The sequence below is a fragment of the Vulpes vulpes genome, chromosome 1 (genome assembly GCF_048418805.1).
Source record: "Vulpes vulpes isolate BD-2025 chromosome 1, VulVul3, whole genome shotgun sequence".
Lineage (NCBI taxonomy): Eukaryota > Metazoa > Chordata > Mammalia > Carnivora > Canidae > Vulpes > Vulpes vulpes.
This window is the reverse complement of record NC_132780.1, coordinates 63,915,601-63,933,189: the sequence shown is the minus strand read 5'-3', so window position 1 is coordinate 63,933,189 and position 17,589 is coordinate 63,915,601. Positions and strand designations below refer to the sequence as shown.

Sequence of the window (17,589 nt, the reverse complement as noted above, 5' to 3'; positions counted from 1 at the left end):
ACAGAACGATTATTTGATAATCTTGGAGGATTCATGGTGGAACATTAAAAGTGTTTCAAATAATTTATTCAAATAAACATTTATTGAGTATATGCTGCATGCCAGGATCTGGAGATAAAAAGATGAGTAAGATTTGGGTTCTGACCTTCAGAATTTCACTGTCTGGTTGAAGAGATAAAATTACATTTCCAACTATGGTGGAGAGGGTCATAAATACTATTATAGGTGCATGTGTGATTTGCCAATTCAAAAAGAAATGGAAAAAAAAGTTAGTCTGGGTGATATATGCAAAGTGCCAAATCACTATATTGTACACCTGAAACTAATATTACATTGTATGCCAACAAACTAGAATATAAATAAAAACTTAAAAAAAAAAGTGAAAGGGTCTGAAAGAAGTTCATCTGAACACTGATGGAGATCAACCACTATATGGAGTAAGGAAAGGTATGAGACATGAAGACCCCCAGCAAGTGAAACAGGGATGTGAATAGGTCAGAAAGGTTGGTATTTAATGTGTGAGTTTCCAATTTCCAACTTCAAAAAGGGGCCAGGGAGACACCAATTCTGTAATCCACATGAGAGTCAACTGGATATCCAGAGTCAAAGGAATTACTACTCAATAAGGTTTGAAAGCACTATAGGGTAAAAACCACCAACCAATTCTCAGAAATCAAAATGGGTTCACAAAGAGAAAATGTTCCCACTTAAAATTAGCTTTCACAAAGCCTTTGATATTGAGATTATTTCACCTTAAACATCCTGACCCTCGAAGAGCTTACCTTCTAGAGGTAAAGAGATGTGGCAACCATTAATGATAGTACAAGGTAACAAACTTAACAGTTCAAGTGAGTTAAAGGTGTTATGACAGCCTCTACCTATAGAGAGCAGAGAGATAAGTGGGGTGAGGACAGCTTTCAGAGATGGTGATGTAAGTGGTATCTTGAAAGATGAGTGGGTGTTTAATGCTGTACAAAGAGGGGACAGAGAAGGCCTTATACACAAAAAGCCTATGTAAAAGGTGGTGATGCCATGCGAAAAAGCAAGGCCTATTTAGAGAACTGCAAACAGACCAGTTTTTTTTTTTTTTTTAAGATTTTACTTATTTATTCATGAGAGACACGGAGAGAGAGAAGCAGAGACACAGGCAGAGGGAGAAGGGGGCTCCATGCAGGGAGCCCGACATGAGACTCGACCCCGCGTCTCCAGGATCACACCCTGAGCCAATGGGCGGTGCCAGCCAATGGGCAGTGCTAAACCGCTGACCCACCTGGGCTGCCCAAGACCAGTGTTATTGAGAGGCAAAAGGAGCTAAGAAGGGGTGACAAAGGATAAGGACACACACACTGGGTGGGCACTGACCACCATGCTAGAGTTTGAATTTCAGCCAACAAGTAAAAGGGAAGTATAAAAAGAATGACCAATCAGAGTTGCCCTTTTTTGATAGGAACCATTAAAATGAAACATTTTAGAATGATTTTGACAATGAAAGGACAGTTTGGAGCAGGTAAAAAGCACTAGGAGACTATGTTAGGAAAATGCAAGAAAGGATAAGGCTTAACTATGCCCAATCTCCTAAACTCAACTCTGTTATCTTTCCTGCCAGACCTGTTCCTTCTCCTGGATTCCTTATTGCAGTAAATGGTGTAAGTCTCCAAGGGCTATCATAACAAATAACCACAAAGTTGGTGGCTTAAAAGAACAAAAATTTATTCTCTCACAATTCAGGAGGCCAGGAGCTTTAAATCAAAGGTTGCTTCCTTCTGGATACCCTGAAGGAGAAACTGTTCCATGCCTGTCTCCCAGGTTTTGGTGGCTGACAGCAATCCTTGGCATTTCTCAGCTTGCAGACATGTCACCTCAATCTCCGATTCTTTCTTCACATAGCCTTCTACTCAGTGTCTCTGTGTGTCCTGAGTGTCTCTTATCAGGACAATCTCATTGGGTTTAAGGTCCAGTCTATTCTGCTATGATCTTACCTCAATTCTTACATTAATCACATCTGCAAAGACTATTTCCAAAGAAAGTCACATTCTGAGATTCTGGGTGGACATGAATTTTAGGGGAGACTATTAAACTCAAACAGCTATCAACTAAGCCATTTCTCAAACAGAAATGTGGTAGCATCTTAACCTCTCCTCCTCCACACCCTCTGCACGTACATAATTATCAAATCCTGTTTCTACTTCTTTAATTGAAGGTTATCTCCGTTTCTTCATCCCCATGACCATTTTCATTTCAATAACACTCCTGTCTGCATAGCAAACTTCTTGCTACAGCACTGGATTATTACTGTCATCACTGTGTCTGTTACTAACCAAGTAAGAGAAAGACTAGAGAAAGTCACACAACAGGGCAGACTGGTTGTACCATGAATTTATGATAACTAGCTCCAAGCAAGTCTTCAACGTTGCCTGGCAGTCCTATTTCTCCAGCCAGCTGGCTCTCCCACTCTTACCTATTTCAAATCTTTTTATTTTCTCCCAGCTCTTATTACTCTCACCCACTTTCAGCAGCTGTCCTAGGCTTCAGTTTTACAGAATATAAAGAAATCATCAGACTAAAACTCTTAACTTCCCACCTTCTGCTCTCAGTCTCCCTCTCCCTCAAAGTACAACAGCTGTCCTTTCAACTTAAGCTGTCCATTATCTTTACATGTATCTTGGATCTCCTCTTCATTCAGAAACCTTACTAATTATCCCTCTCTTTCACTAGCATTTTCAGCTTTCCTCTCAACTAGATACTTTTCATTGGCTTATAAATGTGTTTTTTATAACAATACCTCCCTGGAACCCCACACTCCTCCTTCCAGCTATATATCCAGCCACATTCACTCTTTCTGCCTGCTTTTCTCTCCACCTCCTCCCTCCCCCCACCAGGCATAAATGTGTGTGTTTCGGAGAAACTGGTTTCTCTAGTTCTGAAGCCCTGGGCCCCTTACTTAATTCTGAGTAAAAGATGAAAATAATAATAATAATAATATTAAACCTATCACACAGGACTGTTGTGAGAATTAGACGAATCAATATATGCAAAACCCTGAGAACAGTCTGGCCATTAGTAATTGATTAGTAAGGTTAGAAATATAGTTATTGTTAATAATTCACATCCATCTACCTATCCAGCCAACTGACATCTTGCAGACATCCTAAATTCCCTCATCCTTCCATTCCATTTCTAGACTGCTTATTTTTACTTCTCAAGCCTCTCCTGTTCTGCTCACTTCCCTCCATCTCACTATCTTAGCCTGCACTATCATCCTCTCATATGGATCAGAATAAGAGCCTCCTAAATGATTTCCTGCGTTTATTCTGTTCATTATCCCAAACTCTCTCCTTACCCTAGCCTGAGTGAGCTATTTTAACCTCATACCTGAGGTTACCATCTAGTTTACAACATTTCCCAATGCTATGATAGAGTCCCCAGATCTACTGCAAGGCCAATAAAATCACGTAGATATTGTCCTTACCTACCTGTTCAAACTTATCTAGCATATCACTTCTTCAGCCAATTGACAATTACAATTGACAATGCTCTTATGTAACATATACCAGATCTCTTTTTAGTTCTTTAAGTGAATTATGCACTTGCCAGTCACGTACATTCCACTTTCTGTTCTCTCTACTGGAAGATTGAATGACATTCCTATTTCTTGTGGCCTAATTAATTCCTACTTATTCTTTAGGTCTTAACTCAATGGTCACTTCCAAAAGGAAGCCTTCCTGATCCCCCAGAACAGGCTCTCATCATTTTATGTACCTTTCATAACACATCAAAGTTGTAATTTCACAATTATGTGATAATTACCCCAATTAGCTATCCAATAGTTAGTTATCCAAGCTTTGTAACAGCAATGACTTTATCCATTTTTGCTCTCCACTGCATCCCAAATATCCAATACAGCATCTGGCACATAATTAGTGCTCAATTAACCCATACTGAATCAATAGTAACCTTCAAGCTGCACACTTCATACAACATGGCATCACTGCTTGTTTAAAAACAGGGCAGCTGGGGAGCCAGGCAGCCTGGGTGGCTCAGCAGTTTTGCCCCACCTTCAGCCCAGGGCCTGATCCTGGAGACCCCGGATTGAGTCCCATGTCGGGCTCCCTGCGTGGAGCCTGCTTCTCCCTCTGCCTGTGTCTCTGCCTCTCTTTCTGTTTGTATCTCTCATGAATAAATAAATAAATAAAATCTAAAAATAAAAATAAAAATAAAATAAAAACAGGGCAGCTTTAAAGCAGTAAAAGAACAGTACCTCATTAGTTCATTTTAAACATGTCTCTAGATCAAAGTTAAAAGTTTCTCCACTGATGGTTGTGAACAGTAAACCGCTTTGAAAAGATATACCGATTCAGCAATTGTTGATGGAAAGGAGGATATGACAGATGTAATGTTTTGCTGTTATTTTAAAGAGGGGTAAAAAGGCAGAAAATTGTATTTCCAGGTAGAAAGGTAGGTTTTTCTAAAGCATTGGTTCTCAATCTTTGTTCTACTCCAACACACTAATACCATATTACTACTACTCCTCTTACTACTATCCCTTTCAGTACCCGTGACTCCAGAATAGCTGTCACCAAGTGGCTTACCATTGCCGAAATTCTCAAGCAGGTGGGAAGTGTAAGAGACGTGAGTAATTTGAAATGGCACTATCTTAATAATATATTTTGATATTCTTTGCCCTCCCCTTCCCCTTATTAATAACCCTCTCCCCAAATATAACTTATGGCAAGCAGCAGTCACATAGATGTCATTTGTATTTTATTTTAAAATGTAACCTGTAATTTTTTTGAAGCTGAAATTGTTTTCTTCACTACTATATTAATATTTAACGTGGTATTACCTAAAGACACAGTAACTGTGCAGAAGAAGGAACAATCTACAAAGATACTCAATAAGTTACCCATACTGGAGGTACTTGTGTTTTGATAAAAATATTTTATTATGGTTATATGGTTTAAGGTATTAATCTCTAAAACCACTGAAATTCAATGCACACCCGTTATATCAAACCATACATGGCCTCAAATGTTGTATCTTAATGTTCATGTCCTTAAAACAATAGAATTCGATCCACTTATTAAGAAATAAGACAGAACTAGAAAGTATGGAAATCTCTTCTAAGATTTCAAGATCTCAGATGATTGGTAACAGTGTATGAGGCAACCCCTGAAATTCTGCAGAGAATCCAACAGCAGATCTACCTTGAAAGGCACTACTGACAATGGCCCTCTCTCCTTAGCAGTACACAAGCGATTCCACAAAAACTGTAAAACCTGCTAAATGTAGAAAGATTAGCTGCACAGATAAGCCAAATGTAGCTGAAGAAACACACAAACAAAATGTCCCCTCCCCATTTTCTAAGATCTTTTAAGTCAAGGGTCTTCAAGCATGTTGAAGAAATATGCTCACATCATGACAGGCTAGCATTTCTTATTTTGAGAAATAACACCACCTTCTAAGCCAGGATGTGGAGTCAGAATATGTAATTACAATTTCTGAGAAAAAGAACATACATAATTTATTATAGCTCTGAATACCCATCTAAAATATTTAAAGATGAGAAAGACCGAGCACCATCTCCTACTCATAGAATAATCTTTTCTCCACATTAGATTTTATATCTGACAGCAAAATACCACTATTGAGAGTGTCCTTTGGTCATTCAAAAAAAAATCATTAGATATTGTTTCATTTTTAAAAAGCTGTTTATCCTCCATAGATACCTGCAGTTGTAAATGATATGAAAGTTCTCATGTAGCAAAGCGACTCTTGCTCTGTTATTTAAAGCTAAAGTGCTCTCTCTAAAAAACGCTAAATGCATTTTCACTGCCTGAAAAATAAACTGTCTTCTAGAAATAACCTCTAAATCAAGAAACATTTCATACACCTAGAACAAGAAGTGATTAGCTTCGTATCAGCACTTGAATTCCAACCTTTTCAAAAGGGATGGAAGAAATGGAACCGTTCTTTCAGCAGAATCTCTGTTTTGCATCTATGCTAATCGCAGATGAATTAGATCACCTTTTTCATGGCTCACTGACAGGGAAGAGAAAGAATGCTAACCACACCGGTCCTAGAGAGGATATATATCTGGTACTCATATTGACAGGAATCCAACGGGTACTCTCAATCATTATAACTAATAGCAACGATGATTTCTTAGGAAACCCAAATGTTCAAAGAGCTTTCTTTGCACATCACTGATTACCCTATTTTTATCTACTTTAAAATGAAAGCTCCATTCTCTTAAATTAACCAGTTAGAGAATGCTCTTTATGTAATAACGTTTAACTCCCATGTTTCTAAATATCACAGTAATGCATTAATTTAACTTTCTGCACAATGTGGCAGGGTTTGGGGGGATTATTATTATTTTTTTAGTTTTTTTTTTTTTGGAACCACCACCACTCCACCCACAACCCACACCCACACCCAAGATTAGAGACTAAAGCAAATGACCATTCTTCACACACTCTCATAAATAAAACCAGATTCTGGGAAACACAGTGAAGGACAGACAAAACCTCAACGTTCTAAGTCATTTGAAAAATTGCAGGGTACTCTGGCGGTACCTGCCTGTAATTTAAAGACTAGCTGCAAACAGAGGAGGACACCGGTACTACCCTGTTTATCCCACTAAACCTTCCTAAGAGCTTGGAGGGAATCCCCTTACATTGCTCATGCATGCAGGGAATGGCATGTGTTGCAACAACAGAGGTTGACCTCAAACAGTTAAAAAAAAGCAATCAACACCGTCTCAGTCTGGTGATGCACAAACCTAGTAGTTTGTCGACGTGCAAAATCCGTAAGAGAACTCGATTGGCAAAGCGGGACAAGACAGTCTCAGGACTGAGGCTCTTTGGAGCTCAAGTCTTTGGTTTGTTAAATGCTGCAGGTACAGGAGGCTGGTGTCACTAGTTCCCGCGTCCCCCTCCTCCGTAGAGAGGAGAGGGGCGGGGGGGGGGGCAGGACCCCGGGCCACCCACGCGTCTGCACCCCTCCTTCTACTCCAACCTCACCTCGCCCCCTTTCCCTTACACACACATACACACGCGCTCCCCCGTCCACCTCCGAAGCCCAGGCAGCCCCAGTGGGGTAGTTTTCTAGGGTCGCTTCACCGGTGCGTTAAATGCGTTGAATGCCGCCTCCTCCGGGGCCCACGGCTCACCTCCAGCTTGTGGTTGATCTGGGACACCGTCTGGGCTTTATGGCAGAGCTGCGCAAAGCAGGAACTCAGGCTGGTCATCTTCTGTCTCCCCTCGTAAGTGATGTCCGCCTGGTCCGGGTCGATCTCACCCAGGAGCAGATCCACATCCACGAAGGCCTTGTCGAACTCCTTCTCCAGCACCTCCAGCCACCGGAACATGGATACCCCGCCGGGGGAGACCCCCACGGCGCAGGCGGCGCCCCCGGGGCCCCCTCCGGCTCCGGCCGGGCACGGGCCGCCCGCCGACATGGCGCCGTCCAGGGCCTCCCCCGACTGCCCACCCCGCGCGAGAGGAACTGCTGGGACTGCGGGGACCCCCGCGCACGCACGCTCCGCCGCTCCCCCCTTCCCCTCGCGCGGCTAACGCCGCCAATGCAGCCCCGGAGCGGCAGCAGCAGCCAAGCGAACGCGGCGACGGCGGCGGCGGCGGCGGCGGCACACGGAAGGATCGGGCCGGCCCACCTCCCGGCCCGCCCCCGCTGCGCATGCGTAGCGAAGCCCTAGGCGGACGCGTCCCGGAGGGACGACGTGGGCGGGGCTAGGATGCGACCTCGGCCTATGAAAAGCCTCTGCCGGGCACCGGCCCGTCGGCGGCCATATTGACAACTGGCAAGATCCCGCTCGATTCCCGGAGAAACGGGAAGGCATCGTGTTGGCTTCCGAGCTGCAGAGGCCAGAGGAAGAGAAGGGTGTCCACGTCGCAGAGAGGAACGGCTTCCGCCCACTTGACTTCAGAGTGGGCGGGAGCCGTTCTAAAGTCTTCCAGGACAGCTGCTGCGGGGACGTCCCGAGGCAGGGAAGGGACTGTGAGGAAGGGCGGTGTGGGCATGCGCAGTGACCACGTCTTACCTTTCCAGGAGCGCCCCGTGGAGGGGTGAGGCGGGTGAGCAGACGAGCTCTTCTTGCAGAGCCAGGCCCGACGCTGCGGGTGCGGCACGGGTTCTGCCCAATTCCCCACCAGACGTTTTGTGATGCAGAGCCCCGGGCCGACCTGTGTTCTAGTGTCCCACCCGGCCACGTGTTAGCTGGCCCGTTTCCTTGTGTCCTTTGACCTCGAAACCTTACTTCCTAAAATCCACTTCCCGCAGTATTAAGGTAAAAATGAATGCTTCGCTTTTGGTATTCCTTATTATTACACCACAGGTCATGCATTTCCAAGGAAACTGTTTTTAAAATTGTTCCCACAGTGGCGTTTCATAAAAACAAAACTGTGAAGATTCATGTATTGATAAATATATATATATATTTTAGATATATATTTTTGAGTTTGAGTTTTTGAGTTTGGGTTAAAAATACTGAGTTTCCAATATTTTTATTGGAGTTCGATTTGCCAACATACAGCATATCACCCAGTGCTCATCCCGTCAAGTGCCCCCCTCAGTGCGCATCACCCAGTTACCCCGTCCCCGCCCCCACCTCCCTTTCCACCACCCCTCGTTGGTTTCCCAGAGTTAGGAGTCTCTCATGGTTTGTCTCCCTCTCTGATATTTCCCACTCATTTTCCCTCCTTTCCCCTATAATCCCTTTCACTATTTCTTATATTCCCCCAATGAGTGAAACCATATAATGTTTGTCCTTTTCCAATTGACTTCACTCAGCGTCGTACCTTCCAGGTCCATCCATGTCAAAGCAAATGGTGGGTATTTGTCGTTTCTAATGGCTGAGTAATACTCCATTGTGTACATAGACCACATCTTTTTTATCCATTCATCTGTCGATAGACACCGAGGCTCCATCCACAGTTTGGATATTGTGGACATTGCTGCTATAAACGTTGGGGTGCAGGTGTCCCGGCGTTTCACTGCATTTGTATCTTTGGGGTAAATACCCAGCAGTGCAATATACCCAATATAATAGGGTATATTGAATGCAGAGCCCTGTTGAGGCACTGGGGACACACAGGTGAGACCTGAGTCTCACTCAAACAGAGCTCGTAGGCTAGTGAGTCTAACCCCCATAGCTATAACTTTTATTTGAATTTCATGGTACCCTGAGAGTGTTCACAAACTGCTCTTCACCATTAGCCCTCTTCACTGTCAACCCCCTTACACTTCTAGAGTAGTCCAGTCTTAGAAAGGGAAGGAGAAATCAGACATTAGAGTAGGCTGGTGAGAACTGTCTCTCTTGCATTGCCTAAGGGGTTATTTTACTAGCCACTTATAGAATCCTGTGATCTGGAACAGACTCTTCCAGTTGATCACCACCAAAGCCTGCATTGTGTACCCCTCACCAACGCAGGGCCACTGAGGAATAAGAAATCATAGCTCTGGGATCCCTGGGTGGCGCAGCGGTTTAGCGCCTGCCTTTGGCCCAGGGCGCGATCCTGGAGACCCGGGATCGAATCCCACGTCGGGCTCCCGGTGCATGGAGCCTGCTTCTCCCTCTGCCTGTGTCTCTGCCTCTCTCTCTCTCTCTCTGTATGACTATCATAAATAAATAATAAAATAAAAAAAAATTAAAGAAAAAAAAAGAAATCATAGCTCTAGTTTGCTTTCTGGGTACTGCAGAACACACTAGTTAGCATAGGTCAATAGAAGTCCTTTGGCTTCAGCAAACTCAGCTAAGCAAAACTAACTGAGACCTTTCCCTTGAACTTAAATAGGCACCTTGACATAGGTTTTAATACACAAGAAATAGTATAAAACTAAAATATGCATCTTCCCTCATTCCATTCCAGGTTAACTTTATTTTCATCTGCAATGTTTGCAAGAACATCATTATTGCAGCTACCAAGTTCTCAGCCACTTTCTCTGTACATATTATAGTTAACAATGCATTTTCAGGAATTTGAAGTAAATAATTTAAAATTAGAGGGGAACACATATATGGAATCACATTAAAACAGCTTTCAGTAGTTGAAAACATACTATGTGTAAAGTATTATGCTATTTGCTTTAATTCTTTGACCCTCACAAAATCATATGAGGGAGCTTATTATCACTTTTTAATAGATGATTCTGAGAGCCTAAGTATCTTGGTAAAGTCATATAGCTAAAAATCAAGTGAGGTGAGATTTCAATCTAGGTGCCTTTTTTCCTCCAAAGTCTTAGCTATTGACCCTGGAATATAGAGGGATGAGGGAAACCATTTCTTTTTATATAAGTTACCAGCATGATAAATTGGCAAATCAGTCCAAAAGGTTTTGCTTTGCTTCCTTCCTTCTTTTCTTTCTTTCTCTCTTTCTTTTCTTTCTTTTCCTTCCTTCCTTCCTTCCTTCCTTCCTTCCTTCCTTCCTTCCTTCCTTCCTTCCCTCCCTCCCTCCCTCCCTCCCTCCTTCTTTTTCTTTCTTTTTTGAGAGACAGGAAGGGCAGAGGGAGAGAGAGAATCCTAAGCAGGCTCCACTCCACCACAGACCTAGTGGAGCCGGATTTCAGGACCCTGAGATCATGACCCAAGACAAAATCAAGAGTTCGTGCCTAACTGACTGAACCACCTGTCCAAAAGTTTTTCTAAAAAAAAAAAAAAAAAAAGATAATAATTTATTACCAGTTATAAGACATATACAAATCTATGATATGTAAGAATATTACCAAAAGTAATTATAATAATATATGATACTCATTTTCTGTTATCACTCTCTTTAGTTTATATGGGCTAGAAAATAAATTCAATTTCTTTAAAAAGAAGTATCATTCAACTTCCTACCATACTGTGTGGGTACAGCTGAAATGCATTTTAAGTGTTTATGCTTCCAGTTCTCTGATCCTCAGTGAATACCCCATTTTCAGGATTGTAGAACCCAGTGCCATTTCTGTTTGCAACCTTTACAACTTCCACAAATCACACTCCCTGTATCTCAGAATACTTTTTATCTCTTGTTGTCCCTTCTCATTATCACACTATGCAGCAGCTGCCACGTCTCTGTGTGCTTGTTATCTTGGTATTATGTGACTCTTTCAAATGTTCCTGACCCTTTATATAGACATTATCTTTGGCCCACCTCTACCAGGGATTTGCATTTCTGCAAGTCACAACCTAATATGGAAGGGGAAAGTAGGGTTTGACATTCTAGTGCTGCCATCTGTTGTCCATATGCGTTGTTTACATTTATTGCCTTTCTTCCCCCATTGACTAAATTTATTTATTTATTTATTTATTTATTTATTTATTTATTTATTTATTTTTAATTACCTTCTCTTGACCTACTCTAGAATTTGGAATTGTATGTAATCTCAATTCCTGTGGGATTTATTTTCCTAGAGATAATAAAATATTGATACTTCTATTTGCAATTACATTGGCAGAAACTTCCAGTTGCTGTTTCATGAACCATGTTTATGTGATTAAAAATTTCTAATACAACTTAAATGAGACGGCTTTGTTTTAGGAACTTATCCCCCCAGAGTTTTGCCACAAGGTATTCTAAGAATAAATAGGGTGGGGACTGAGAAAACTGGGAAAAAGAGAAGGTGTTAAGGATTTCTTGGGTGAGCACTAGCACTTAAGCTGTGAAGTTACTGTAGAATTCAAACACTTAGAGAGCATCTTCAGTTGCAAAGGCTCTGTAATTGAATGGCCATAGAAGATCCACTCTGGACTGGAGAGGGAGACTGCCATTTATTGAACTCTACTGTGTGCCAGACCCTGTACTAAGCTTTGCAGATTTCATTTACTCTCTAGTAACCCCACTGAGAAAACAGAAAAGGTAAAGTATTAATTTTGGGTGCTAAAAACAGTTGTTATGATGAAAAAACCAAGCAAAATCCACTACCATTTTACTTGAACAATGTGGATAAAGTTTTGGAATATCAAGTTCATACATGTTCATACGTATTATTTAAGTTATATTTATTCACATTTACTAGCTATGAAATTTCAAGATAGGCATGTTGAAGAAGTAAATCCAGGCATCCCAAAGTGATTTCTGAGGTTTATTCTCCTTCTGATCATTTATTATAATATATATATTTATAAATATATATATATTTATATTTATATTTAACTGTTTGCCCTCTTCTTAAAATTTGAGAATTTTGGTGCAGTGATTTAGGACTAGCTCAGACTCCTCTTTCAGGAAACCTTCCTTTTTTCTTCTGAAGTGGAGCTATAGATACCATCAACCATTTAGTTTCCTGCAAATACCTGCTACAGCACAGCATTCATCATATTTTTTGGAGCCCCTTAGACTGTGAGCTCCTTGTAGTGATATCTGTATCTTACTTATTTTTGAATTCCAGTTCCTAAAACAGAACATAGAATATGGTAGGAATGATGTAAGTATTTGTGGAATCAGTTTAATAATTAAGATGTAGCACAGTGTACTAAGGAAAAAAAAACTGTCACTTTTCAAGACATACCTTTGATGCCTGCCAGAGAGCCATAAACTATTTTTATATTGGCTCAGGAGTTAGGAATATCTAGAAAATACATGTTTGCCTTTAAAATCCAAGAAATATTTTTTGTCAACCTAAATAAAAGATTTATTTAACAATGATCTGGTTGATTTGACTAATAATGCACCCAGTATAACTTAAGCTTTGAGAATTCTTTTACCTATTCCATAGTTAAAATGTATTGGCTACTACATTTTTGTGTGGTGTGCCCAAACCTAAAGACAAAACATAACAAAAACAATTTTCAAAATCTGTATTACTACTTTTTTTGTTACATTCTCAAAGACCAACTACAACTGCCTTTCCACCTGTTATTTGATTTACATTCTTTATTTACCCTTTCCCACAGCTCCAGATTTGATTCAGCATTATCTAAAACCACCATTTATCAACAGTGGTATCAGAGTTTACTAATCATTGATTCTTCCTCTTTCATCCACTGTCAAGTCACTGTTTATTTTTTAGATTGTCAGACTTTACAGATCAAACATAGACTCCCACTCATGAGCCCCTATCATTTATGTTTCTTACATATTGATTCTGCAAGGGGCCCCAAACAATTGCATTCTGAACACTGTTTAAGATAACATTAGTTATCTTTTTTTTTGCACTTAGATTAAAAAGTATAAGAATACCCTAAATTATCTCCTTTAGAATTCTTATAGTCTTCCAAATAAACCAATCAGAAGAGTATAGAGAAACAATTATACAAAAGCCATGTCACAAGAGTTGTTGGAAGTGGAATTCGTTTGGCCCCATTTGATTGTAACTCACTTAAAACTCCTTTGGCTCTTGTGGCCATGGTAAGCAGGGGGAGTGAGGATGAAAAGACTTTTATAGTGGATATTTGTCACTAAAAGTGGAGGACTGCCCATATTTGAGTTCCATTCCTCTGTTTAGGGAATTCCCTACCCTTTGTAACTTGAATATGGCAAACAGAGTCTTCTTCCCATAATGAACTGAAATTGTCAGAAAAGCACAGTCTCCCAGCTCTGTGACACAGCTGGAGCATGCTCTGGGGTCAGCTAACCAAAATAATCCACCTGGAATTTTTACTTTGGAGACAGTAAGGTGAGGATTGGGACAATTCTTCTTGACAGGGAGGAGAGATGGGACTGGGAGTAGCAACATCCCTTTTTTAGTAGCAGTGAGGGCCAGCAGTGATACACAATTTCTGATTAATCAGTGGAGGCCAGGGCATCCAAGTTCTTTGGTGATACTAGATTGAAGTGTGATTTTTGCCTGTGATTCTGGCTATATAGGCTTCCTTTTATTTTTGCCATTTCCAAATCTGGTTCTCTAGGTTTTCACAATTGTGTGTGTTACCCAATTTTCAGTCATTTCTTTTTCTTTTTCTTTTTTTAAGATTTTATTTATTTTCGAGAGAGAGAGAGAGAGAGAGAGAGAGAGAGAATGCGTCAGAGACTGAGGCAAGAGGGAGAAGCAGGGTCCATGCAGGGAGCCTGACGTGGGACTCAGTCCCGGGTCTCCAGGGTCACACCCTGGGCTGAAGGCGGCGCTAAACTGCTGAGCCACCCAGGCTGCCCCTTTTTCTTTTCTTTTCTTTCTTTTTTTTTTTTTTTTTTAAGATTTTATTTATTTATTCATGAAAGATACACAGAGAGAGAGGCAGAGACAGGCAGAGGGAGAAGCAGGCTCCCTGTGGGAACCGGATGCAGGACTTGATCTGAGGATACTGGGATCATGACCTGAGCCAAAGGCAGACACTTAACCCACTGAGCCACCCAGGGACCCCATAATTTTTTATTCTTTAAAATATCTTTTCTTTTACCTAAAAGGAGGTTTTCATAAATTAAAGCTTTCTATTTAGCTCTTGGTTGACCAGTTTTATAATAGAAATCATAAGCCAATGCTTACAGACTCACTTCAGGGAAAACTTGGGTTAGTTAGTTTATTCTCTAGAATTCAGTTTTCTGTCTATAATGGGAACTAGCCCTTTCCTTTTTATAAATCAAAGAGGGCATATTTCTACTACATTGAGACTCACATTTGTATTTATTGTGGGGTTTCTTAATGGCACTGTTGACATTTTGGACTTCATAGCTCTTTGTTGTGGGGCTATCTTGTACATTTTATGTAGAGTGTTTAGTAGCATCCTTGGCCATTACTCTATAGATGCCCTTGTTACTGCCTATCCTCTCCCCATCACAACTACCTTTTATTGTCATAAAAAATGTCTCCAGAAATTGCCAAATTGCCCCTGGTTGAGGACCCCTGGGTTATAGAAAGGAACAAGCAAAGGGAGGCAAGGAGAGGGAGGGATACAGATAAAGAACATATGAAAGCAAGATAGGGAGGATCTTGGCTTGAGAATCAAAACAAAAGGGATAAATCTAATTTAATCCAAATTCAAATGTCAAAACATATTCTTTGAGATTGCAATCTTTCTTGCCCTGAAAGATGAAACCTAGATTCTGGGCTCTATTCTGAACAGTTATGGGTGAGTCATTTGAGTTTCTATTCTTGAGAAAGACACCCATGTTTCTGTACTAGGTTTCTCCTTGCCCAAAGAAGCCACGTAATAATGGTCAGATACGTGTTGTTAAATCTTTTCAGAGAAAAGAACAGTATGTCCACACTTAGCCTTAGGGATCCATAAACTTGAAACCTAAAAAACACAAGCCAAAGGTAGGGAATTTTATTTTTTATTTTTTTTTTTAAATTTTTTTAATTTTTATTTATTTATGATAGTCACAGAGAGAGAGAGAGGCAGAGACACAGGCGGAGGGAGAAGCAGGCTCCATGCACCGGGAGCCTGATGTGGGATTCGATCCCAGGTCTCCAGGATCACGCCCTGGGCCAAAGGCAGGCGCCAAACCGCTGCGCCACCCAGGGATCCCCAAGGTAGGGAATTTTAAACCCATGGTTCTTCATCAACATGCGAAAAGTCCAAAAGTCTACAGATAGCATTCCAGAAGCTGAGCAGTCGTGGCAATTTTTGTGGCTGCTTCTTAGCACAACATAAATATAGAGGGACCTGTTGCCCCCAGAGCAGGTACAGCAAAACATGTGTGTCCCTCAAGCATCTAGGCTGTACCTTTGTTCTATACTTTCTCCGCAGTTTATGGTATCAATAAGACTGTTCTACTGGAAAAAAAATTAAAGACTTTTTAGCCCACTCTAAATAAGTAGCCGTGGTCTGCAGAACACATAGAGCTCTCATTCTCCAAAACATTTTCAAACTTTTTATGATCCAATTGTATATATTTGTAATGTTCAAATCAGGAAACACTTAGTAGTAAATGCAACACTTAGTAGTTAATCAAATTGGGACAATAATTTTTTTTAAAGGTTTTATTTATTTATTCAGAGAGACAGAGAGAGAGAGAGAGGCAGAGACACAGGCAGAGGGAGAAGCAGGCTCCATGCAGGGAGCCCGATGTGGAACTCGATCCCAGGTCCCCAGGATTACACCCTGGGCCGAAGGCTGAGCTAAACCACTGAGTCACCAGGGCTGCCCAGGACAATAGTCTTGATGGACTATTAGACATTTAAATTTATATTCATGGAAAATATAAAACAGCATGAAAAATATACTAGTAAAAGGTGCAGAATATAAAGTTGTATATGAGTATGTTTACAACCTGATAAAGTAAAACTGTTCACAGTATAAAATATAACAAAGATAATGTCAAAATTGCAGGCAAGGTATAGAAATGCCATGGAAGAAAAAAATATTAAACAGTGTAATGTCAGGGCTCAAAGAAAAGGATATCCTGTGGTGGCCAACAGAGGATAGGAAATGGAAATCCTCTCTATACTGTGGAACAGAAAAACTAGCTGTCAATGATGGCAGACAACAACATAGGATTTGGTAGGCATTTCCTTTTAGGTAACCATGAATTCACTCTTTTAGTGACACAGAAGGAAAAAAGTGTTCCATGAGTACATCTCTTTGTTTTTTCAAAGCCTAGGTGGAGGAAAGAAATGGGAAAAAATGTTTGATTGGGGGACAAGACTAACATTGATTATTTTCCCCCACCTTGCTCTTTTTTCCCAAATTTTCTTGTATTGAGCATTACTTTGCTATTTGAAGATTCTAAAACTTTTTTAAAAAACAATTCTGTTACGAGGCAAGAGAAATAAATGATGAAGTTTGTAGAAAACCAAGATACTGATAAAAAAAAAAGAAATTTGTTATCATTCTTTATCTCAGTAAAAGAAAACAGAGGTTAAAAAACAAAATCAGAAAAGAGAAGCAGAGAAATCTTTTGAGAAAAGCACATGGAAATCCTTACTCTGGAAATAGAACGAACTGATTATCAGAGCAAAGAAACTTTGGGCTTCAAAATGAAAACTGCAGCAAAGAAGTTGGTTGAAGAGGACATCAGACAAGCTTTTCAATATTAGAAAGGGTTTCTTTGGAGCAATCCGCTCAGGCCAACCAGTGTGGGTAAATTCAGGTCTTCCACCAGGGAGGGGAAACCTTTTCTATATAATCTTTTGCTTGAAATGCTTTTAAATTCCTCAGCAGGGAAGAGCACAGCAAGTAAAAGAGCTTCAACAAAGGCATGCCTGAGACAAATGAAGCCTTCTCTCTGCAGTCCAGTTTCAGAACACACAAGTCCCTCTGAAGAAACTAGAGGTCTTTTCTTCCATTATGACAAATAGATGAAGGTAATAGACCCATTTTGATGTCTCATTCTCATCTGAGTCAACAGTATTTTGGAATGGCAAAAATATTGTCCAAATATGATAGCTGGGTGGATCAAGTGATAGATGAACTGAACAAGTTATCTGAGGCTCTAAACCTCTCCTTTGTAGCACATTGTTTCATCTAGCAATAAAATGGTACTGGGACAACAATAATGAAGAGAAAGCCTGCCCATTTTCCCATACTGGTTAATGGGAGAAGAAAACACCTGCCTGTTGCAGGCCTACAAAAATGGTTTTAATACAGGGTCACAGAAAATTCAAAGGTTTATAGCCCACTATAAAACAGCTCTTTGTCTTTTCCCACTAATTCTCTGGTGTCACATTTAACAAAACAAGGAAACTACAGATAGTAGAGGTGTTTGCAGATTA

At 40.7% G+C, this 17,589-nt stretch overlaps 1 protein-coding gene across 2 annotated transcripts in view; it reads right to left on the bottom strand.

Annotated features, from left to right (window-relative positions):
• Positions 1-7,674, bottom strand: part of GOPC (golgi associated PDZ and coiled-coil motif containing) — a 37,532-nt gene extending 29,858 nt beyond the window's left edge. For both annotated transcript variants that reach the window (XM_026002424.2, XM_026002425.2), the window contains exon 1: positions 7,172-7,674. In XM_026002424.2, the coding sequence (XP_025858209.2) occupies positions 7,172-7,459 (288 nt within the window). In that variant the 5' untranslated portion in view covers positions 7,460-7,674. The remainder of the gene's footprint in view (positions 1-7,171) is intronic.
• Positions 7,675-17,589: the final 9,915 nt, after the last annotated feature.